Consider the following 21,758-nt stretch of genomic DNA (forward strand, 5'->3'; position numbering starts at 1 on the left):
GTTGTGAACTGATCTACGTCCTTTGCGGAATTCATGCTATGAATGCTCCTAAAAACTTCCAGAGAAGGTGCAACACGCGTCAAAACGATATTTACTATCTGGATGGTATAAACAGATGCAGGCTATGTAAAAACTATGTGTAAATAACGAGAAAGCCGAATATATCGAAAAACGCGGTGTACCACCAGTAAGGCATTCGCAGAAGAATCAGAATGCGGATATATTCTGAAAGCTCCGCGACTCCATATCAACCAGAATGCACGAATTCCTCGTTAGGAGAACGCTTTAGAATCAATGCCACGTCAGCACGGAACGCAGTCTTGTTGTTGGGGTCGTCTGCTCCACGCTTGTACACTGCGTCAAGGTCACCACGGTATAGCTTGGCGTAGTGGGCGCAGTAGTCACAAAGTCGAAGACCACAGCGCCCAACGGTAGGGACATAATCGTCTAAGGACAGTTCGCTGCTGGTTGAGGCTTGAGGGTCTGTACACTCGTACGAAGCTGGCTCTTGACAGATGCAGCACCATGGGTATCCAGGGGAGGGAAACGGCTCTCCTGCGTGCATTGATCCTGCCTTGAGGCCCATTGAAGCTTCGGCGAGCTCTTCAAACGCCGCACAAATCTCAAGGTTGTTCAGCGGAAGTCCAGGCACGCGTTCGATTTTGCTGTGGGCACATTTCAGGATGGCGACTCGATCGATGGTGCAATTGATGCACATGCGACTTGGCTCAGTCGCACCTGTATACGTATACCGTTGGCCAGTATATGGGTCGTGATAGACACCTGTGGGCTCGGGGCGGGAATGGCTCATATCCTACAATGCCATAAGCAAAATTATAGCACCAGTTGCAAGGCTCGGATCCATCAGTAGGGATCTCATGCCAGACCGTAAGTGACGGTGGCAGGCCGTTCGGGGGCTGAAATGTCAGGCCACCAGGGCTGGAAGAGGCAGCCTCAGGAGTCCATGCAGAAGTCGTATTTAGGGGCGAGGTTTGTCCCATAATAACGCAGATCTTGCTCTGGAGAGTAATGTCAGACTGTGCATCGCTTCCTTGTCGCGTCTGAGTATGTACCTTTAAGTTCGAAGGACGACTCTTCTCGATGGGCTCATGAGCGAGATCGGCTAGGCTGGAATAGCTCAAGCTGATATCGAATATATTTTCGGCGACTCCATCCATGCTTGACTGGGGTATTTCCACGACCATCTGCAAATTCGATTGTCGAGATTGACCTTCAGCGCAAGGTGGCTGTCTTTTGGCTGGGCCCGCGATGCAGTCGAAACCGTGTTCAGTGCACCAGCGACATGGCTGACTATGGTCATAGCCACCAGAGCTGTAAGAGCATGGCTCTCTGTGCTTCTTGCAGCCTTCACATGCGCGCTTCCAGAGGGCAGGAGGATCAAGCTTACATTCAAGCTCATCCTGTCGACAATCCTGACAGGGATAGTAGAAAGGATCCTCGACGAGAGAGCACTCGATCCCGAGTTCCCGGCATGCAACACAAGCACTGTGCGCATGGGAAAAAGCAGCCGAGTTGACTCCACCAGTTTCAGTCTTGTAGTCCATCTTCCCAGTCTTCACGGGGCTCTCACTTGGTCTGTTGCGAGTGCGAAGATTGTAGTCTGAGGTTGTGGAGAGATCAAGCTCTTTCTCGAGACTAGATTCCTCTTCTGACTCTCGTTTCTGTTGCTCCGCTTTTTCTATGCTACTTTCGAGGGAGTCTGAGCAGAAGGTTTGATGTCGTTTGCGTGATTTGGACGAATTGCCATGTCGTTGCTCAGGTCTGAGCTTGCGCTTCGAACGAGGTGAATCTTCAACGGGATCATATGTTTTGGTAGTGTCGTTGTCAATCCAAGCCTGGCCCAAAGTGGAGGATTTGGCTTTGTCTCGCTGTCTCAAGTAGTAATGAGGTTTGGGTTCGATAAGAGATGCTGCATCGTCGGGCTGAGGCTGCGATGCTGGTTGAGAGAAGGCCTTGACTGCCCGCTGGAACCTCTCGACGGTGTATTCTGTAGTCATAGGGTCTGAACACTCCAGTCGCTTAGTGGTAAGCTCTGGGGGCGACTTCTCTACCAATGGAGGAATTGCATGAAGTGAGAGAGCGCTCTTGAAGCACTGAGTTCACTCAAATTTGACTCGCCTCGCTGTGTGTGTAGCCCGGTCTGTAAGGCGATGAACGGGTCGATCATATCTGGAAGTTTGCAAAGGTCAGATGAGGGGGGGGCTAGATGAGAAAGTCCAGTGGGAGGAGTGGGTATAATATGTGATATGTGCAGAAGCGAACACTCTTCTGGTCTGTAGAAATATAAGATCCACTACTTATTCATGGCACGACCTTCATGGACGCATAGATTTCACTTTTCAGAATCTCGCACTCAATACCGAGGAATCTTTTCCCAACCGGGCGGCTCTCTCCAGGATTCTACACTCAATATCTCACGAAATACAGGGACTTTATGAAAGTATCCCTCCTCAGGATACGTCCGCCTTAACTACAAAGACGAATTTGAATATCAAGAAAAATCACCATGACCGTAACCTGAGAACAAAGAGGCCATCAGTCAAGCATGGAATAAGATACAGTAGCCAGCCTGGAAGCTTCCAGTCCTTGAAGTTCGACACTGTACAGTCGTCCAAATGTATCAGTGAAAGGAACAGAATACTAAAAAATATCTTAGATTGTCACTTTTGAGTAGATCGAAACAACGAATCACCACGGTGAGAACGGTATCCTTTGTTCATTCAGCAATTCTCGACGACTTTAGATCTTAGTCAAAGGGCAATTCGATCAGTATGACAGGAGAGCTAAGTTATCTACATGTTCTCACAATCAGCACGTTTAATCGATGGTAATCGAAGTTATAGAACCCTCGTCGGGATCCGAGCGAACCCGAGTAATGAAGCCACCATGCATCTCCATGCCAGCAGTAGACGATATGAAAACTGACACCATAGTAGTCGGAATCAAAGTAGTAGAAAAAATAGATGTGGACTCCTCCCAAGATCGAGCCAGATTGGAAGCGACCTGGGGAACAATGAACGCGGTGCAATCAGGCATTGTGGTATTGAGTGTTGCGTTGAGACACAACGCTTCATGCTGCAGTGTTTGGGATTTGGTTTGCGACTCTTTTTTCTCCGCCATTTGACGAGGGTATATCAGGATACAGAAGACGATGATGGCAATGAGGGCGCCCCATATCGCGGCCCAGAGGATCTTACTCTTCAACGGCATTGACAACATGACCCCCCCAGCAGTCTTTCCTCGGACGGACCATCTCCGGCATGATGCTGTTCGAAGCAGCTTGGCGATCCTTTTCAGTCGGTCTGGTCGCGACAGGCCCGTCGTCGATCGCTGCGTATGGTCAGATTTATGTAAGATCTAATTGTGCTTGAAGAGACACTAACGGCCTGGTTTCCAGTCTTCACCATGAATGGCAACGCCCAGATATGCGGGGGAAGGGCTTCCAAGACCGTGGTCTTCATTTCCGAACATGTTCGGTGTGAGTTCGATGTGAGCTGGTTATCTTTCAAAAAAGGGCTAATAGTAGTTCAAATCAAGCAAATGGATGGTGGTAAAGCAGGAGTATGAAGAATGAAAGAAGCCGACAGTGGAGGAAAGAGACTGTCAACCATTCAACGGCAACAGATCAGTACCTCCGATGCTCTATATGACATACCGTTGCTAAGTAGAGACTATGGGTCACCATTCGGGGCTTAGTGCGTGAGCATTCAAGTATCGTGGTTCCGAGCTGACCGATTCGGCCTGGTGGTTTGAGGCTGACCGTGGACTAGCATCCGCACCTTCATGTAGCGTCATCTTTACATACCAGCTGCTCGGTTTGACTCATTATTTGGTGTTATGCCCAGAAGTCAATTTCAAGATACTTTATCCAACCAGATCAAGGTGGCTTACACAAATGTCGCGACTCTAAGACTAGCAGGGCAGAGGGCGTGGATGAAGTAGCAAGAAGAACATAAAGTTGTATTAACAGTCGAGCCAGGAACTCGAGACAAAAGCCGATATAGAGAATTAGTAAGTTATTCAGACCCCATTTGTGCGCCTGTTATGCAGGGATCGAAGGAAAGCCCAAAGTGGACGAGCATTTCCCTTTTTACACAAAAATCCGGTAATTTGAAAAGCGCCAGGGTATCCATTCAACAAAAAAAGCGCCTCGGGAAATGAAATGTGCATAAATTGATAGGTCCAAGATGGCGGGAGGGCCAAGAGAGGGTTGTGAGCCCCCGAGAAAGGAAAGGGATGATTCAAGCACGGAAGTCGTACATGCGGACGTGGTAGTCGTCGCCACCGGTGATAAAGCGGCTGTCACTGAGACCGATGCAGTTGACCGCGGCAGAGTGGCCTTCGTAGGTATCTTGGCAGGTTGGGATGCGCGGATCCCAGATCTTGACCATGCGGTCCATGCCACCAGAGGCGATACGTAGAGTGTCGCCTGAGAGAGCCCAAATACCCTCCAAATGGCCGAAGAAAGTGCGGAGGCATCGACCGGTGTTGGTTTCCCACAGACGAATGGTAGCATCAACACCGCTGGTGATGATGTAGCGTGGGGGCTCCTGGCGGTCCTGGTCCTGGTCAAATGATGAGCCAAAGGAGGATGGCTGCGAAGACAAAGACTTGGATTCCAAAAGTGGGGAAAGGACGTTGGTAACGCCATCGCCATCTTTGAGGGACGTGTGATCGTTCTCACAGTCATCCAGATGACTCTCAAGCTCAATTTCACGAGGCAGAGGAATGACCTGCTGCACCGCTCCGATGTGATTGTGGAAGACTCGAAGACACTTCTTGGTATCGAGGTCCCAAAGGCGAGCCGCACCATCGTCGCAGGCTGTCAAGACAGTGCGAGAGGCTGTATCGATCTTGACTGCATTGACACCTTCGGGATGGGGAAGAATGGAGGTAGACTTGTCCTTGAAATTCCATATTTTGACAGTCCGATCGACAGAGGCAGATGCAAGAAGAGTTGCATCGAAGTGCAGCGCAATAACTGCCTCGGAGTGACCATTGTACTTGGAAAGACACTCCCCAGTGCGCCAGTTCCACACTCTGATGCTGCGGTCGAGACTACCCGTGATTAATTTGGTGTCGTCAAACTGAAGACAACGGACACCAGCAGTGTGACCGCGAAGAGTTCGCAATTCTTCACCACTTTCCATGTCCCATATCTTGACCGTGGAGTCATAAGAACCAGTCATCAAGATGTTATCCTCGAATTGCAGGCACATTACGCTGTCGGTGTGACCACGGAAGACCTTGACCGAACAACGACGGTGCTTCCAGTTCATGCCAACCACAAATCTATCCCGATAGACGTCTTTCCAGGGGCGGTATCGGGTCTTGAAATAGTCGTCATTCAGGTCGGGCTTGTAAGCTGGTGACTTGCAGTGACGCTTGATCATGGCACAGCTCTGGTCGTCTGTATCGATCTTGCGCTTGCCATCGACCGTGACCTCAACATCTGAGCAAGTTCCATTCGGCGCTCCGTCACCCAAAAGTTTCGAGGACTCATTTCCCCAATTGGTAGCTCGTAGTTCAATTTCGCGCTTCGACTCACGCAAGCGCTTGCGATCCAGCAGAGGAAGGCCCCACCCGCACTTTGCGCACTTACGACGGATATGTTGTTCGCACATACGATGCCACACAACATCATCATCGGCGAGGGCTCTCCAGCGGTGAGAGACCTGCGCGGCGCGGCAAAGAGAGGCAGTGTCGAGGTATCGGAGGATTTTGAAGGAAAGCTCGGGAGGAAGGGCGGTAAGAAAATCGATTCGAATTAGTTCACGAACGCTGGCGGAGATGAAGGACAGCTGGGGAAAACAGCATTGGGCCAAAACGCCCTGAAGCATCAGCTTGCGCTGCTTGGCAGGCGCGGCAGAGAAAAGCGACCAGACGTGGGCAATGCCTTGCTGGTCACTTTGCGGAAGGGTATCAAGTTCGGTTTGCAGCTGGCGCATAGACTGCTCATCGGCCTGCCGGCTGCACTTGGAATCCGGCTGGTGGCGGTAGCAATAGCCTGCGTTCACCGTGCGAGGGATCTCAGGGGTGCCGTCCTGCGAGCGAAACGGGGCGTATTGGCGGGGGTGATACTTTGTCAAGAAGGGTTCCACGTTCTGCCTTGCTAGCTGATGCATGGTATCTGATATATCATCAAAGCGCTGTGTATCCTTGATATCCTTGATCCTGGTGGTCTCGCCGAGCTGAGCGCGCTGGACATCGGTTTTCGATCCGCTGTGCCCCACACTCAGCACGGAACCGACAAAGTCCTGCGATGTGGATGAGGCCTGAGTGTTCTCTTCCATGACGGTCAAGAGAGACTCGGTTAAGAGGACCAATCTGGCTATCGCCAGACGACGGAACTCGTCTGGTGTTTCGAGGGCGATAAGCGAGAGGTCGCTTGGTATTCAGGAGAATTGAATGTCGAAGTGTGAACCGGGCGAGAGGCAAGATATTTGGGTGTTGGATTTGACCGAAAAGCAGATTGTCAATTTGTTCCCGGAGTCCACTAAGGTTGCAGCGTAAGGCCTAGCGCCTCTGGGGTAGTGGGTGAGTACCCTGACAGCTCTCGTAGCGATAAGGGATGGGTGGCGAGGGGATGCAAAGCGAAAGTCAGGGACCCAGGGTTACAGGCCGAGTTCATATAGCGAGACCCCGTGGTCTGGAAGACGATTGCACAATCGGATGAATCGATTCTAGCGCGTGAGCAAAGATTGTTCGCCTCTTCTTGCGTGCTTCGTCGGACCGTTGGCTAATGCCAAGCAAATCATGTCCTCCCCCTTCACCGCCTTCGAGCACATCACTGCGATTGCGCCATCTCCGCTTTTAAGCACATCAATGATGTGATCGGAGATCCTACCGGGCTCCCTTTTCCCTCCGGCCTGAGACCGACTTTTCCTGATACGCTATACTGTAGGATCTGATAGGTCTCCACTTTTTCGCACATCGTCTTGACTATGTGGGTGAGTCCATCGTGCCGGAACCTGGGGATTACACCATCGCATACGTGCGCTTGTCCCGGACGTTAAGGTACGTTTGTTCCAAAATGACACATCTTGCAGCTAGTGCCTGGCTCTAGGCCGGCCTACCACACAGCTTTTGCTGGTCGAGCCTCCACACTCGAGCTCCTGACAAGGTGTCTTGGGCGTATTTGGGACTCGACACTCTGATCCCATAGTCTACCTAGCCGGCACTGAACGCTCTCTTTCTTAGGATCTTCCCAGTCATCTACTAGGTCCTTTCGCGTACCGTAGTCCGTTTCAGACACAACACACCGCATCAAGCATCTTTCCGTATCGGTATTTAATTTACCCCGACGACCCTCAGATATCCCTCCAATATGGCGTCTTCTCAATCATCGTCATCATCTATCTCGGAGCGTGGTGACAGATTAGTCGAGCATAAGTCAATGCCTCAGTTGGAAACTCTCATCTCCCACTTACTAGCCGCCAAACGCTCCCTCTCCTCCATCAACCATGTCTGGCGCGCCAACGAGATCGTCACTGCCTCCCGCTCTGCTCTCGAAGAAAGCGTCGTCGTCTCCTCCCGTACGAACTTCCTGCGCCGTGGACTGAATACCCAGCTTAGATTGCTGTATAATGTTCGTGCCGAGGTGGAAGAGATCTCATTCCGTGGTCGACACGAATTCGAGCAAGCTTTGGGGAGCTTAGATGCCGCCGACGCCAGGTTGCGAAGTACCCTCGACCTTCTGCGGGAGACGATCGTCGATGCATCGTTTCGCCCCAAGGATGAAGCATCGAGGAGTCTGCACGACTTTGTGGACGAACGCGGGGTGGAGGAGCTGCACGGGGCGATGAAAAACTCCATCGACCGCACCAATACTGCGCGCGGAGATCTAGACACCTCTAACAGGGAATTTGACGATGAGCTCACCTCAATCAAGCAAGCTCTCCGAAACTACCGCTCAGCTACCAAAATAGCCTCTTCTCGCGCATCAGCATCTTCATCTTCGTCGGCTTCTGTGTCGGACTCGGGTCTGCTTGCATTGTCAGAGTTGCCGGGCATGTTGCAGTCACTCGAGACACATGCGCAGGAAATGGCCAGCCTCCTGGAATCCCTTGTCCGCCATTTCGATTTATGTGTTACTGCAGTGAAGCACACCGAGGGCGGAGGCGCGGCGGCTCGTTCTATTACGGGTGACATGCCTACTGAAGTCCAAGCTAGTGGTGAGGGGATGCCCAATATCGGCGAAGAGATTAATGCGAACCTCAATGCGCCCTTGGATCCCATGTCAGATCAGGAATACCAGGAAATGGTGAACGTGTTGATGAAGGATGCCCTTGAAGCCGAAGACGTGGTTATGGAAATCCAAGATCGCATTAGCGAAATGGAATCCATATATGAACAAATTAATGTGCAGCGCGACGCCCTACTCTCGGTCTCGCATGCCACACTCGACATCCACCGCCATCTATCCAATCTCGCGTCAACACGGCTGCCGCGGTACATCTCTCATGCACACAACTTCACGCAGGTCTGGAACGAAGAGAACGAACGTATAAATTCCGGTCTTACCGAGTTGTCCGATCTTCACTCCCTATACGAAGGCTTCCTAAATGCCTACGACAGCCTCATCCTCGAAGTGGCCCGGCGAGCCCATGTTCGTGCTCGTGTCGAGAAAGTCCTCCACGACACCAAACGCAAATTGACTCAGCTCTGGGACGAGGATGTTGCAGCCCGCGAAGCTTTCCGTGTCGAGCAAGGCGACTTCCTCCCATCCGATATTTGGCCTGGTATCGGCCGAGCGCCCATGCAGGTCGAATTTCTTCGTGTTTCGGGAGGTCAGCTTCCAGCACTTGCTGAGGGGCAGGATCCTGAGCAGACTGGAATTAGCCTAAGCACTGAGCCCCAGGCGGGTGCAGCGGAAGATAACGCCAAGGGCGAAGTTATTCCAGAATTACCCAAAGATATGATTGAGCAGGCTTATGAGCGATTGAAAGCGCGCGGGGGTCATTTCGCCTAATCGCTGTACATCGACTGCGTTCTGCTCGATGTGAATCTTAAACGCAGGCGTGGACGTTCCATGAGTGTTGTTTCCATGCTACGAACTTTTTTTTGAAACGCTGCATACCGATTGGCGCAGAGTGATCTATTATATATAGCGCCCAAGTGATGAAAGCTAATTGGTACGACCTTCCATCTGTCGGATGCATACTCTCCACCTTGTGGGCGATGTAAGCACCGTCTGCGACTCTGTCGTGTCGTGGATTGGCATGACTTCCAAAGAGAGCGCTGATGGGTAACATTTCGGATCCTTTGGGGTTTAATTCAAGCTACTTACTTTCTAAAATTCCCTACTGTAATGGCGTAATTGTGTATGACTGAATTTTTTTGGTCTAACCCAGGTATCATATATCCAATGCTCCATCCCTATATGCATTTTATCATCAAATCATGGCAGAAACGTTCGAGAAGATATCGTAGAGCCCATAACCATGCGAAGAATGTCGAAAGCAACCGCTCAGTCTATTTCTTCTTCTTCGATGAAGATGAAATAAGCTTTCTCTTTAGATGCTTAGGCATCTTATTGGCGCGCTGCTCTCGCTTTTCTTCCTTGACCTTGGCCTTGTGCTCGTGCTTAGAATCCTTGTCTTGGAAACGCTTGCCTCGAGGGGGCTTAGGAGCGAATGGATCAATTTCCTCTTCGTCGCTGCCACCGGCATCAGAGCCAGAGACTGACACTCCACCGCTGGCATCGGTTTCGTCATCGACGTCCTCGGTACCAATAGCTGTGGATTTGGCCTTGCCAGTTGCAAGCAAGTCTCCGTAGATCAGATCGGCTCCGGAACCGTCGCGGATCTTCTCAGCATCACGCTCAACATCGTATACCTGCTCCAGGGTCTGAGGAATGTATTGCTGACGGAAGACAGCGGTGTCAAGCTCCTCAGTCTCCTCAGTGGCTCCGGACTCCTCGCGAGCAGTGTAGAGCTTCTCAATTGCTTCGAACATCTCCTCGTTTCCGGCGGTGATGTCAGTGGGACCTTGAGGAGACACAATGAATTGGTACACAGTGCGCTCAGACAAGATATCAACACCTTGCCGGCGGAAGAAGTCGCTAACGTTCTTGATATCCATACGCAGGAACTCCAAACTGCGAGGATGATCGTGCTCAACACTTTGACTGACATCAATGACGTAGAGACGCTTCTTGTGGTACAGGATGTTATACTCGCTCAGATCGGCGTGAACCAGGCGGCAGACCTGGTAAAGTACACGCATGTAACCCATCAATTCGAAGTAGAGCTCGCGCCAGCGGGCCTCGAGATCATCGGCGATGATCGTGGCGTCCTTCAGACGTGGAGCGGGAATGCCCTTCGAGCTGCCGAGGAAACCCATGACGAGAACGTGCAGACGGAGCTGAATGGGCTCGGGAGAGGGAATACCGGCGGCGTAAATTCGTCGCAGGTTTCGCATTTCCTTTTCGGCCCAGACCTTGACCATTGCGCGGTTGTTGCTCTTATTGTATCCCTGGCGGAAACGGAACTCGCCAGTGACGTACTTGTCACGATCCTTGAAAACCAAGATGCTGGTCTTGTAGACCTTAATGGCGCGGTGTATTGGGCTAGCGTCGTCCTCGTCCGGAATAGACATGGCGTGGTAAACATTTGCTTCCTTTCCAGTGGACAGACAGCCGTGGATCTCGGAGACGACGCCCCGGTTGATCATCTGAAGCAAGATCATACGGGTGCGAGGGTCCAACACCTGCTCTGATGTCGCACGATCCGCACGATCTCCTCCACGGTTTCCACCGGTGCCCGAGAAACCAGACTGCTGGTCGTCCAGCTTAATCTTCGCGGCATGACGAGTCAAAGACTTGACTTGATCGTCGACGGAAGCGTATGTGTTGACTGTAGGCTTCTGGGTGTTGGTCTTAGGGTATTGCCATCTGGGGACGTTCGTATCGGCGGCGGCGTCGTTCAATTTGCGCTGGCGATTGTACGCCTTGGTAAGATCAGAGGGATCAGAAGACTGGAAGTCCTCAGTGTCGAGCTCCTCCTCGAAGATATCGTCGTAGTATTCGTCTTCCTCGTCCTCATCGTACTGTTCGGTGGATTCTTGCCCCGCCGCAGCGGAGTCTGTGCCCTCATGGTTGACGTATCCCTCATTTGGCACGTAAGTATGGGACGGGATGATACCGTCAGCCAGGCCTGAGGCCTGGACAGGGGCTTCAGACGTACTCATATTTGTCGCTATCGCTGATGTAAAAAAAATCAAAAACGAGGACCGCGGGCACTTTTTTTTACTGTGGACCCGCCTGGCTACGGTTGTGATTAGTCATGACCCCCGCCAGGAACGAGACGCGCTGATTTCGCGTAGTCCTCCTTGTCGCGACCCCATTCACAGCTGCTTTTTGCCGAGAGAATTCAACAGTCAGGGCTTCCCTAATCAAATTCTTGAATCCTTCGCGCTGGCCGCCGAATGCGTTGTTCTCCGTGATCCTCGCGTCGCGCGTGTCTTTTCAAGATGTATGTGAAGCAGATTATCATCCAGGGCTTTAAGAGGTACGCCGCACTCCGCCATCTGTGATTCAGCTCCGAGGAATTGACACACTGGACTGTCTAAAATACAGCTACAAGGACCAGACAGTCATTGAGCCTTTCTCTCCAAAACACAATGTCATCGTCGGGCGCAATGGTTCGGGTAAGAGTAACTTTTTCGCCGCCATTCGTTTCGTTCTCAGCGATGCCTACACCCACTTGGGTCGAGAAGAGCGCCAAGCCTTGCTTCACGTATGATATATTGAAAACTGGATGTATTCTCATGACTAACGTCGCCCAGGAAGGATCAGGCTCTGCCGTGATGTCGGCCTATGTTGAGATCATCTTCGACAACTCGGACGACCGATTCCCCACGGGCAAGCCCGAACTTGTCCTCCGCCGTACCATCGGTATCAAAAAAGACGAATACACTCTCGACCGCAAAAATGCCACGAAGAACGATGTGATGAACCTCCTTGAGTCTGCTGGCTTCTCCCGATCGAACCCTTACTACATTGTCCCCCAGGGTCGAGTCACAGCGTTGACCAATATGAAAGATTCTGAGCGTTTGACACTACTAAAAGAGGTCGCCGGTACACAAGTCTACGAAGCGCGCCGCGCGGAGTCCCTCAAGATCATGCATGAGACCAACAGCAAGCGTGCGAAGATTGATGAACTATTAGACTACATCAATGAGCGTTTGGCCGAGCTCGAGGAGGAAAAGGACGAGCTTCGGAACTATCAGGACAAGGACAAGGAACGCCGGTGCCTCGAGTACACCATTTATTCTCGCGAACAGCAAGAGATTTCCAACGTGCTCGATAGCCTGGAGGAAGCGCGACAGAATGGCGTCGAGGACGCAGACAACAACCGTGACCAGTTCATCGAAGGCGAAAAAGCCATGGCCCAGATTGATGCGCAAATCGCGGAATGCCATCAACAGATCGATTTTCTCAAAGTTGACAAGTCTCAAATAGAGGATGAGCGCCGCGAAGCCTCCAAATCTTTGGCTCAGATCGAACTCCAGGTCAAATCCCTCTCCGATAACCAGGTTGCTGCTCAAGCGCTCAAGTCCCGCCACGATAGTGATCTTGACTCTGTGAAGCAAGCTATTGATGAGCGTGAATCAGAACTTAGTGGCATCTTGCCGACGTTCAATCAATACAAAGACGAAGAAGACGCTCTCAAAAGCAGCCTCACTGAGGCGGAGACATCGCGTCAACGCTTGTATGCTAAACAAGGCCGCAATTCGCGATTCAAGAATAAGTCCGAGCGTGACAAGTGGCTGCAGATGGAAATCCGCGAAAGCAATCGATCCATTGGTAATGTCCAAAATGTTGTTAATCAGACACAGCAAGACATCAAGGATCTTGCAACCGAGATAGGTCAGCTTGAGCCGGAGACTGTTCGGTTGCGCCAGCAGATTGAAGGTCGCGGTGATAATATGCAGGACATGGACCAGCAGGTACAAAGCGCCAAGGATGAGAGAGATCGTTTGATGGATCAGAGAAAGGAACTCTGGAGAGAGGAGGCTAAGCTCGATTCAGTGCTTAACAGTGCTTCCTCGGAGCTGGAACGTGCGGAACGCAGTCTCTCTCATATGATGGACAACAACACCAGCCGCGGCATCGCTGCCGTGCGAAGGATCAAGCGTCAACACAACCTTGAGGGTGTGTACGGTACTTTGGCCGAGCTTTTTGAGGTAAATGAAAGGTACCGGACCGCCGTGGAAGTCACCGCTGGACAAAGTCTGTTCCACTACGTTGTCGACACAGACGAAACTGCCACTACTGTCTTGGAGATATTGCAAAAAGAGAAGGCTGGCCGAGTTACTTTCATGCCATTGAATCGTCTTCGATCCAAGCCGTTCAACATGCCCCGCGCTAGTGACACCATCCCCATGATTGAGAAGCTGCAGTATGACCCGGTCTACGAGAAGGCATTCCAACACGTCTTCGGAAAGACCATCATTTGCCCCAACTTGCAGGTTGCCTCACAGTATGCCCGCAGCCACGGCGTCAATGCGATCACCCCCGAAGGTGATCGATCCGACAAGCGCGGCGCCTTGACTGGTGGTTTCCACGACTCCCGTGCTTCGCGCCTCGATGCCGTCAAGAATGTTGCAAAGTGGAGAGACGAGTTTGAGACTAAGAAAAGCCGCGGCTCAGAGATTCGTAAAGAGCTGGAGAAGCTTGATCAGGTCATCACGCGGGCTCTCGGTGAGTTGCAGAAGCTCGAACAACAACGGCAGCAGATGCAGAACAGCAGCGGGCCTCTAAGGCAAGAATTGAGAAGCAAGCGCGATATTTTGCAGAACAAAAATGACACCTTGGAGGCCAAGCGACGGGCTCTCCGCAACGTCGAATCTAACCTCGCCGCCCTGAATGATCAGGTCAATGCCTTCCAGGCTGAGATGTTGTCTCCATTCCAGAAGGCTCTCACGAGCGAGGAGGAGGCCACGCTGGAATCACTCAGCGGCACAGTTAGGGAAGTCCGTGGACAATACCAGGAGGTCTCGACCAAGCGTAGCGAACTCGAGGCTCGCAAGTCGGTGCTTGAGGTCGAACTTCGCGAGAATTTGAACCCTCGCCTCGATCAGCTCATGAACCGGGATCTCGACATGGCCGAAGAAGAGGTTCAGGGCAATCTGAAGGAGACTCAGCGTGAGCAGAAGCGTCTCAGTAAGGTGCTTGAGAAGCTCAATGGACGTCTCAGTGAGCTTGACGAATCCATCGAGAAAGCTAGCATTCGGGTCAATGACCTGCAACAGCGCAACGCGGAGACTCGCCGGGAGATGGAGGACCTGGCTCGATCTATTGAGAAACACCAACGCCGTATGGAGAAGAGCATGCAGAAGAAGGCTGCACTAACCAAGCAGGCTGCCGAATGTGCTTCTAACATCCGCGACCTTGGTGTGCTTCCCGATGAGGCATTCACCAAGTACAAAAACACGGACTCCAACACAGTCGTGAAGAAGTTGCATAAGACCAACGAGGCTCTGAAGAAGTACTCCCACGTCAACAAGAAGGCGTTTGAGCAGTACAACAGCTTCACCAAGCAGCGTGAGACCCTTACCACGCGTCGCGAGGAGCTCGACGCATCTCAGAAATCCATTGACGATCTGATCTCTGTTCTGGATCAGCGCAAGGACGAGGCGATCGAGCGAACCTTCAAACAGGTCTCTCGCGAATTCGCCAACGTTTTCGAGAAACTCGTACCGGCCGGTCGCGGTCGGCTGATCATTCAACGAAAGACCGACCGTACCGCACGGCCACAAGATGACGTTGACTCGGACGATGAGGAGGCTCGGCAGAGTGTGGAAAACTACGTCGGCGTCGGGATCAGCGTCAGCTTCAACAGTAAGCACGACGAGCAGCAGCGCATCCAGCAGCTGAGTGGTGGACAGAAGAGTAATCCCTTTTTCCCCCCAAATCCCCTTCATACGATCTACAGACTAACCTCTCATACAGGCCTTTGCGCTCTGGCCCTCGTCTTCGCCATCCAAGCCTGTGATCCGGCACCTTTTTACCTCTTCGACGAGATCGACGCCAATCTGGACGCCCAGTACCGTACCGCGGTGGCGCAGATGCTGCAATCCATCTCGGACTCGACTAATGGGCAGTTTATTTGCACCACCTTCCGACCGGAGATGTTGCACGTGGCGGAGAAGTGCTACGGTGTCAGTTTCCGGCAGAAGGCTAGTACGATCGACGTAGTCTCACGCGAGGAGGCGCTGAAGTTTGTGGAGGAGCAGAAGACTTGATCAGACCGAGTCCTTGTATATTTGCGCTGGCTGCGGTGGACTGGCGTTCGTGATACCTGATTGTTGATTATTTACCTTCATAGTCTACCAGTTTATGTTCTTATTTTTTTTTTTTCCCTCAGTCTTTCTTCCCACTTTGAGAAAAAGAAGTTGACACGGCCACTGCATCTCTAATGTAGTTCTAGTCTAAGATACCCATCTACCTGCTCTCACCCGTCCACTCCAGGAGAATTTCCTCGGGAACATCTTTCACGAGCACATGAAGATGCTCCAGGGCTTGCACGCTCTGCAAACTGCGGGGATTCTTGAACCAAAGCACATGAGACTCGGGGGTGGCAAAGCGCGCATCCTCGGCCAAGCGAGCGACGAATTTCTCCGTCACAAATTCTTCAATAAGCGCGCGCGACTCCTCCGTCAAATGGCCCTCTTCCGACTTAACCGGTATCGGAGTCCGGAGCCACACCACCAGATGCTCAATGCCGGAACTCAGCCCGTAAGGCCAGTCATTGCGGAGAATTTTGTAGTCCTCGGGATCGGCAAATGGACGCGGGTTCTCAGGGACGGGTCCACTTATGGACCACTGCAGACGACGCTGGCAGATGTAATTCATAATGGAACCATACTGGGCCTTAGTATCCGCGGACCAGGCGAGGTATCGGCGTAGATCGGAGGGTTTCCGCTTCAGAGCGGCTAGATCATTCCGGGCTGCGGGTGTGAGGGGAAGATTGGAGATGGGGAGACATGCTTCTCACCGATGATGTCCCGCAAATTTTCCCAGTCGTGGGCCTCGAATTCTTCATCGGTCATTGCAAGCAGCTGGCGATCCAGCGCAGTGAGGTTGAAGGGCGTTTGTGATTCTACCGTCCCCATTGTGTATAATGGGTGTATATTAGGTCTAGAAAGAAGAAACAAATGCAGTCGAGTCAAGCATGGAAAGTCAAGTACAAAGATGCCGTTGAGTAAACAAGGTGGGGAAAACCCAAACGGGTGCGAAATTCCGTTGAGCGGAAGTCGATTTACTTCGAACCCCCCGGCTGAATTTCTTCCTCTCCAGGGCTCTCTTCTCTCTTCAGCCAACATGAGGTAACTCAGCTATCCCTGTGAAGCTGCACTGCTATACACACACATATGCAACTGTATAGCTGCGCACATTCATTTCACAATCGCTAATGCCTGTCAGTTCTCTCTCCACCCTCGTCCCGGCCCTCGTGCCCTCGGTCCTACTGGTCGCAACCGTGTACGCCGTGAAGCCTGAATTCCTCGCTTATGCCATTGCCGTCGCCAGCGTCATCACTGGCTTTGCTTTCTTCAGCAACAGCAGTATGTCAAACTTCTCTGTATACCCCTGATCGCATGATTCGCCTGACCCCCATCTTCAGAGCCGCGCAAGGTCCTGAAACCCACCGAGTTCCAGGAATTCGTCCTCAAGGAGAAGAACGAGATCTCTCACAATGTCTGCATCTACCGCTTTGCCCTACCCCGTCCCACCGATATCTTGGGTCTGCCCATCGGCCAGCACATCTCCCTCGCTGCCACCATCGCCGGCCAGCCGAAGGAGGTCATTCGCTCCTACACCCCCATCTCTTCTGACCATGAGGCTGGCTACTTCGATCTCCTAGTCAAGGCCTATCCCCAGGGTAACATCTCCAAGTACCTGACCGAGCTCAAGGTTGGCCAGACCATGAAGGTGCGCGGACCCAAGGGCGCCATGGTCTACACCCCGAACATGTGCCGCCACATCGGTATGATCGCCGGCGGCACCGGAATCACCCCCATGCTCCAGATTATCGAGGCCATCATCCGTAACCGTCCTCGCAACGGCGGCAATGATACCACCAAGGTCGACCTGATCTTCGCCAACGTCAACCCCGAGGACATTCTCCTCCAGGAGAAGCTGGAGAAGCTGGCCAAGGAAGACAGCGACTTCCGTGTGTACTACGTCCTGAACAACCCGCCCGAGGGCTGGACTGGCGGCGTTGGCTTTGTCACCCCCGACATGATCAAGGTAACGTCATAGCAATTGAGTTTTCTCCGCATGTATTCCGGCTAACTTGACGACAGGAGCGTCTCCCTGCCCCGGCATCTGACGTCAAAATCCTCCTCTGCGGTCCCCCTCCCATGGTCAGCGCTATGAAGAAGGCTACTGAGTCTCTTGGCTTTGCCAAGGCCCGCCCTGTCAGCAAGCTGGAGGACCAGGTCTTCTGCTTCTAAGCAGTATAAAATGTTAAGTTCGAGCGCGCTATGCGACTCGAGCAAGCCATGTGCTTTTGGAGATGTGTGGAGGTGTACATGTGCCAATTTCTGGATTAGACTTGGACCCTGGGCACAGGCGTCGAGAGCCCGGGCTATTTGGAATGTGTGAACGATTGTCTAAAAATTTTTTCTTTTGATATATATCCTGATTAGACCTGTCCATCTTTGACTTCCACTTCATCATTCTTCTGGTGTCCTGTGGGGGTCGATGATCCTCATATCATCTTTCGTCCATAAATATAAACAGAATGAGACCTTGGAAATGTTACATACCGAAGCATCCTCCCAGGCTGATCCGGAGAGCCAGCTTATTCCGTAATATTAGAGATAGACGAGGAGAAAAAGAGCCAATTCAATGCAGACAATGCTGTGTACTGCTATGGGTAATTGGATAAATAGCATGTTCTTGGCATTGGTACAAGTCCAGCATCACCTTCAAGAGGTTTAAGCCAAGTGTTCTTGTGAATGAGTTTCCCTAGACTTCAACAATTGGTCTCGTCTGTCGCATGTACAGAGACAACTGGCTGATTAAAGAGCGCCACTTTCTTCAGGGCCAAAGGAAATTGCTTCTCCCATTTGCCCTCCTTATCATCGTGCACATACTGCAGCCGTTTGTGAAGGCGACTGGCCTCTCCTTGCCAGAATTCGACCGCATGCGCCGCAACAGCGTACACCCGCCACTTCTTCACACCCGTCAGAGGATCCTTCGACATGATCAACTCGGTTTCAGCAAGCTTTCGTGTTAGCATCTCGCGGTCATGAAGAATGTCACTCTGATGCGAGGCGACCGCGGCGACCCTTGACTCAAGAGGCCGAGCTTGGAAGTCAAGGAGCGCATTCAGCGTCTGGAAGTGCAATGGCTCTCCCTTTGACCCGAATTTTATCGGGCAAGCTGCGGCCAGTCGAAGGTCAATGCGGCATGTCCATTCTCTGCCAATTGTTTTCCTTTGGGACTGTCGGCTTTCACTGCGAAATGCCACCCTCGAGAATCGACATTCTTCAAATGAGAACGCGGGCGTCCGGGCATCCTTGATCATCCACCGTGGAAAGGGTCATGGCGTGAGGCTCTCTGACCCCCGCGGCGACCGCCTCGTGGGGTGTTTCGGGAATGCGTCAAAGTTAGGGTCTGTGAATGGTCCCTCGAGCACTTTGGTATTGCGTAGCTCAGTCCTGAAGGGATCGTCGATGGTAGCCATTTTAACCAGTGAGAAGTGAAATGCTGGATAATGAAAGAGATGCCTTATGCTCGGCGTGTACAAATCAAGTCTGCGACTTTAGACAATACCTTCAAGTCCCGGATAATTGTGGATACGAACAGCAGAAAATAATGAAGCTCACGAATCTTTCTTCTACATCGAAAAGATCAATTTGGGCTTGTGATTATTTTATTAACCTTGGAGTATTCTGTGACTCAAGCAAGCCTTATGACTCTTGTGAAGCACCCATCCGAGTTCGGATTGTACATTGATTTCCATGAAGTTCGCCGATTCAATGCCGGTTGTCTCACCAACATTTCGAGCATAGCATCTTGTGAATTGATGCATTGCCCTGACGACGAGTGCCTACGAGGTCTACAAAGACATTCGGCTACCTTAGGCTGAGGCCGATAAATGCTGTAACATCAATTTAACCGGAGCTCCCGCGGAATCGGTCATCTTGGTATTGGTGCTTATCGTTTCTCGGTAGGTGTTTGCTGGGTTAATTTCCGATCTGTTCCTGAATCTGTTTTTAGCGGGAGCGTCCGGCCCTATGGATCACACTAAGCCACATTCGGGCCCAACCTCCGTTGAACCCCCGAGCTTAGCGCGGAAAAGGCGAGTCAGTTCGCAAACCCTAGCACTTAGAGCGCACGATAAGTGGCTCTCAGCACACCTCGTCCGGCCCGGGGGTTGCATCGGCAAAAGTGGAGAACGGTGCTTGGTCCCTAGTGGTTCTCCAAAGCCATTCAACCTGAAAGCTACGGAACGGTGCCTGAGCGGAATCGTTAGTAAAAAGATAATAGCGAGAAGTGGGCACAGTGAAACAAGGTACAAAGGCTGCCAGTCTACCCTTTTTCCTCGGTTCCCGCCTCATTTAATCGGTGAGGAGTTTCGGAGAACTTGCGTCCTGCATCCTTTCCTTTCGCAGCGCGTCCCAGTTCGATTTATACCCGTCATGCGGTCGAATTCCATCGTGTCGCTCGCTATTTTGGCGGCGCTACCATGCGTCAATGCCATCACGCTGCACAAACGGGACGATCCCGCAGTGTTCGGACTCCCGATCACCCGTCAACGGTCCCAAGCGTTGCAGAAACGTAGTTCTTCAGTCGCTAGCACTTCACTATACAATGTGGTATGAGTCAAACTTTCCGAGTCCATCTCAAACATCCCGGCTTGTGGTCCAAAAGAAGAAGAAGACGAAGAAGAAGAAAAGAAAGTGAGAGTGAGAGATAGAAGAGAGATAGAGAAAGAGTCGCAATCTGACGTGAATGATGAACATTATGCTGAATTGCCAGATAGAATAATCTCTACTACATGGTGAACATCACCCTCGGCACGCCGGCTCAGAACCTCTCCCTCAGTCTGGATATCGGCAGCAGTGATATCTGGGTGAACGTCCCAAATTCCACCTACTGTGCGGCGGATAATGATCCCTGCTCGTCGACCGGCTTGTTTAATTTGAAAGACTCCTCCACCTTCAAAATGCTCGATTATGAAATGAATGCCACCTATGCCGCGGGTAATTTGGCTGTAGGTCCCTACGCCACCGACACGCTGACGATTGGTGACGCCACGGTGAAGAATATGGAGTTCTCGCTGGCCGAAGAAAGTGCAAATCCCCGTATGTGATTCTGTGATCGCTTGAGCTCAATAAGCAAAGAAGAAAGACAAAGCGACATATGGCTAATGGTGAGTATCTCGGATTTCGTGTACAGATGGTATTCTTGGAATCGGATATGCGATTAGTACTTACGCCGCCGCCAATCTCGACAAGGAATACGCCAACCTCCCGGAAGCGCTGGTCAACAGTGGTGCGATCAAGTCGGCCGCCTATAGCCTGTGGTTGAATAAATTTGATGAGACTGGAAACATTCTCTTCGGAGGTGTCAACAAAGCGAGATATCAGGGCGAGCTGCAAACCGTGCCTGTTTTGCCGTTATATGGCAGGTACTATTCTCTGGCTATCGCCTTGACAGATATCTCGATCAAGAGCACCAAGGGCACCAAGAGTTATGCAACGGGTCTTCCCTTGTCCGTCAGCTTGGATAACGGAAGCTCTTTCATCGTGCTGCCCAAAGAGCTCGTGGACCCCATCTACAAGGATGTCGGCGCAGGTTACTCCTCGACCGCCGGTGCCGCTTATATCCCCTGCGACATGTCCACGGCCGATTACAATGTGACATTCAGCTTCTCGGGCGCCACGATCACGATTCCCATCAGTGAACTGGTGTTTGACCATTACACCGAGCCCGGGTTCCCTGAAGGCGACTGTATCTTCGGACTATCCTACAGCGAGCCCGGAGTGAATCTGATGGGTGACGCATTCTTGCGTGGCGCCTACGTCGTCTACGATCTCGCCAATAACGAGATCTCGCTTGCCAATACCAATTATGACGGGGGTGACGATGAAATTCTTGAGATCGGTACCGGAACAGCTGCGGTGCCAGGCGCGACGCTGATGCCCTCCGCGGTCACTTCGGCGACGGGCAATGGAGCCGAAGCGACTGCCGCGGCCTTGGGCTCTCTGGGATCTGAATCGGGTGGAACCACTGTCTACATCACTGGCACTGGTACTGGGACTGGAACGGCCAGTACTGCGACCGGGACAGCCAACAGTGGGGGCGCCTCTAGCACCTCCTCTAAGGGACTGGCAGCGTTACCCACCAGCAATCCGAACCATCTTTTGCCTGGTCTCTTGGGTGCTGGCTTGTTGCTGGCGTTGTAGGCGACTTAACAGTATCAAGTGACTATAGACATTGTGCCATTAATATGTATCAATCTTTCATATCTACATTTTAAATCTAATGAGCCTGGGAGCTGGACTTGAAACTCTTTCAATTCTTCGTATTCGAGATTCTCGTCCGTCTATATCTCAAATGAAATATCAAAAGATACGATCTGAGCTAGCGAATAAGATGAACAATTGTTGAGCTCGAGCACAGTATGGTACTATAAGTGGGCACCATTCTATTGCTACTCCGACGCAATTGATCGTGATTTGGACTTCCAGGCATCCGGATCGCATGTACCATATAC

At 51.8% G+C, this 21,758-nt stretch overlaps 10 protein-coding genes across 10 annotated transcripts; 4 read left to right on the plus strand and 6 right to left on the minus strand.

The window, feature by feature from the left end:
• Positions 1–247: 247 nt before the first annotated feature.
• Positions 248–2,018, minus strand: N7477_005322 (putative C6 finger domain protein; the record flags this gene model as incomplete). The annotated part of the gene is made up of 2 exons (XM_056966985.1): positions 248–814; positions 888–2,018. The coding sequence occupies 2 exons, from the start codon at positions 2,016–2,018 to the stop codon at positions 248–250; spliced, it is 1,698 nt and encodes a 565-aa protein (XP_056821739.1).
• An 820-nt stretch (positions 2,019–2,838) lies between these two features.
• Positions 2,839–3,492, minus strand: N7477_005323 (uncharacterized protein; the record flags this gene model as incomplete). The annotated part of the gene is made up of 3 exons (XM_056966986.1): positions 2,839–3,219; positions 3,272–3,351; positions 3,405–3,492. 3 exons carry the CDS (start codon positions 3,490–3,492, stop codon positions 2,839–2,841), a joined length of 549 nt encoding a protein of 182 aa, XP_056821740.1.
• Positions 3,493–4,262: 770 nt separating this feature from the next.
• N7477_005324 (F-box/WD repeat-containing protein) lies at positions 4,263–6,314 on the minus strand (the record flags this gene model as incomplete). Its single annotated transcript, XM_056966987.1, has 1 exon — positions 4,263–6,314. The coding sequence occupies one exon, from the start codon at positions 6,312–6,314 to the stop codon at positions 4,263–4,265; it is 2,052 nt and encodes a 683-aa protein (XP_056821741.1).
• A 1,034-nt stretch (positions 6,315–7,348) lies between these two features.
• Positions 7,349–8,992, plus strand: N7477_005325 (autophagy-related protein 17; the record flags this gene model as incomplete). The annotated part of the gene is made up of 1 exon (XM_056966988.1): positions 7,349–8,992. One exon carries the CDS (start codon positions 7,349–7,351, stop codon positions 8,990–8,992), a length of 1,644 nt encoding a protein of 547 aa, XP_056821742.1.
• A 503-nt stretch (positions 8,993–9,495) lies between these two features.
• On the minus strand, positions 9,496–11,211 carry N7477_005326 (serine/threonine-protein kinase RIO1; the record flags this gene model as incomplete). Its single annotated transcript, XM_056966989.1, has 1 exon — positions 9,496–11,211. The coding sequence occupies one exon, from the start codon at positions 11,209–11,211 to the stop codon at positions 9,496–9,498; it is 1,716 nt and encodes a 571-aa protein (XP_056821743.1).
• Positions 11,212–11,493: 282 nt separating this feature from the next.
• On the plus strand, positions 11,494–15,270 carry N7477_005327 (chromosome segregation protein SMC; the record flags this gene model as incomplete). The annotated part of the gene is made up of 4 exons (XM_056966990.1): positions 11,494–11,531; positions 11,600–11,759; positions 11,809–14,917; positions 14,978–15,270. 4 exons carry the CDS (start codon positions 11,494–11,496, stop codon positions 15,268–15,270), a joined length of 3,600 nt encoding a protein of 1,199 aa, XP_056821744.1.
• A 199-nt stretch (positions 15,271–15,469) lies between these two features.
• N7477_005328 (GIG1 family protein) lies at positions 15,470–15,880 on the minus strand (the record flags this gene model as incomplete). Its single annotated transcript, XM_056966991.1, has 1 exon — positions 15,470–15,880. One exon carries the CDS (start codon positions 15,878–15,880, stop codon positions 15,470–15,472), a length of 411 nt encoding a protein of 136 aa, XP_056821745.1.
• Positions 15,881–16,439: 559 nt separating this feature from the next.
• N7477_005329 (cytochrome b5 reductase family protein) lies at positions 16,440–17,481 on the plus strand (the record flags this gene model as incomplete). The annotated part of the gene is made up of 3 exons (XM_056966992.1): positions 16,440–16,607; positions 16,652–17,275; positions 17,332–17,481. 3 exons carry the CDS (start codon positions 16,440–16,442, stop codon positions 17,479–17,481), a joined length of 942 nt encoding a protein of 313 aa, XP_056821746.1.
• A 524-nt stretch (positions 17,482–18,005) lies between these two features.
• N7477_005330 (pyridoxamine 5'-phosphate oxidase) lies at positions 18,006–18,272 on the minus strand (the record flags this gene model as incomplete). The annotated part of the gene is made up of 1 exon (XM_056966993.1): positions 18,006–18,272. The coding sequence occupies one exon, from the start codon at positions 18,270–18,272 to the stop codon at positions 18,006–18,008; it is 267 nt and encodes an 88-aa protein (XP_056821747.1).
• A 1,405-nt stretch (positions 18,273–19,677) lies between these two features.
• On the plus strand, positions 19,678–21,447 carry N7477_005331 (pepsin-like aspartic protease; the record flags this gene model as incomplete). Its single annotated transcript, XM_056966994.1, has 3 exons — positions 19,678–19,854; positions 20,022–20,343; positions 20,438–21,447. 3 exons carry the CDS (start codon positions 19,678–19,680, stop codon positions 21,445–21,447), a joined length of 1,509 nt encoding a protein of 502 aa, XP_056821748.1.
• Positions 21,448–21,758: the final 311 nt, after the last annotated feature.

The sequence above is a fragment of the Penicillium maclennaniae genome (assembly GCF_028827695.1).
Source record: "Penicillium maclennaniae strain IBT 15551 chromosome Unknown utg000005l:1.0-2652337.0:1.0-2654196.0, whole genome shotgun sequence".
NCBI classification, from domain to species: domain Eukaryota; kingdom Fungi; phylum Ascomycota; class Eurotiomycetes; order Eurotiales; family Aspergillaceae; genus Penicillium; species Penicillium maclennaniae.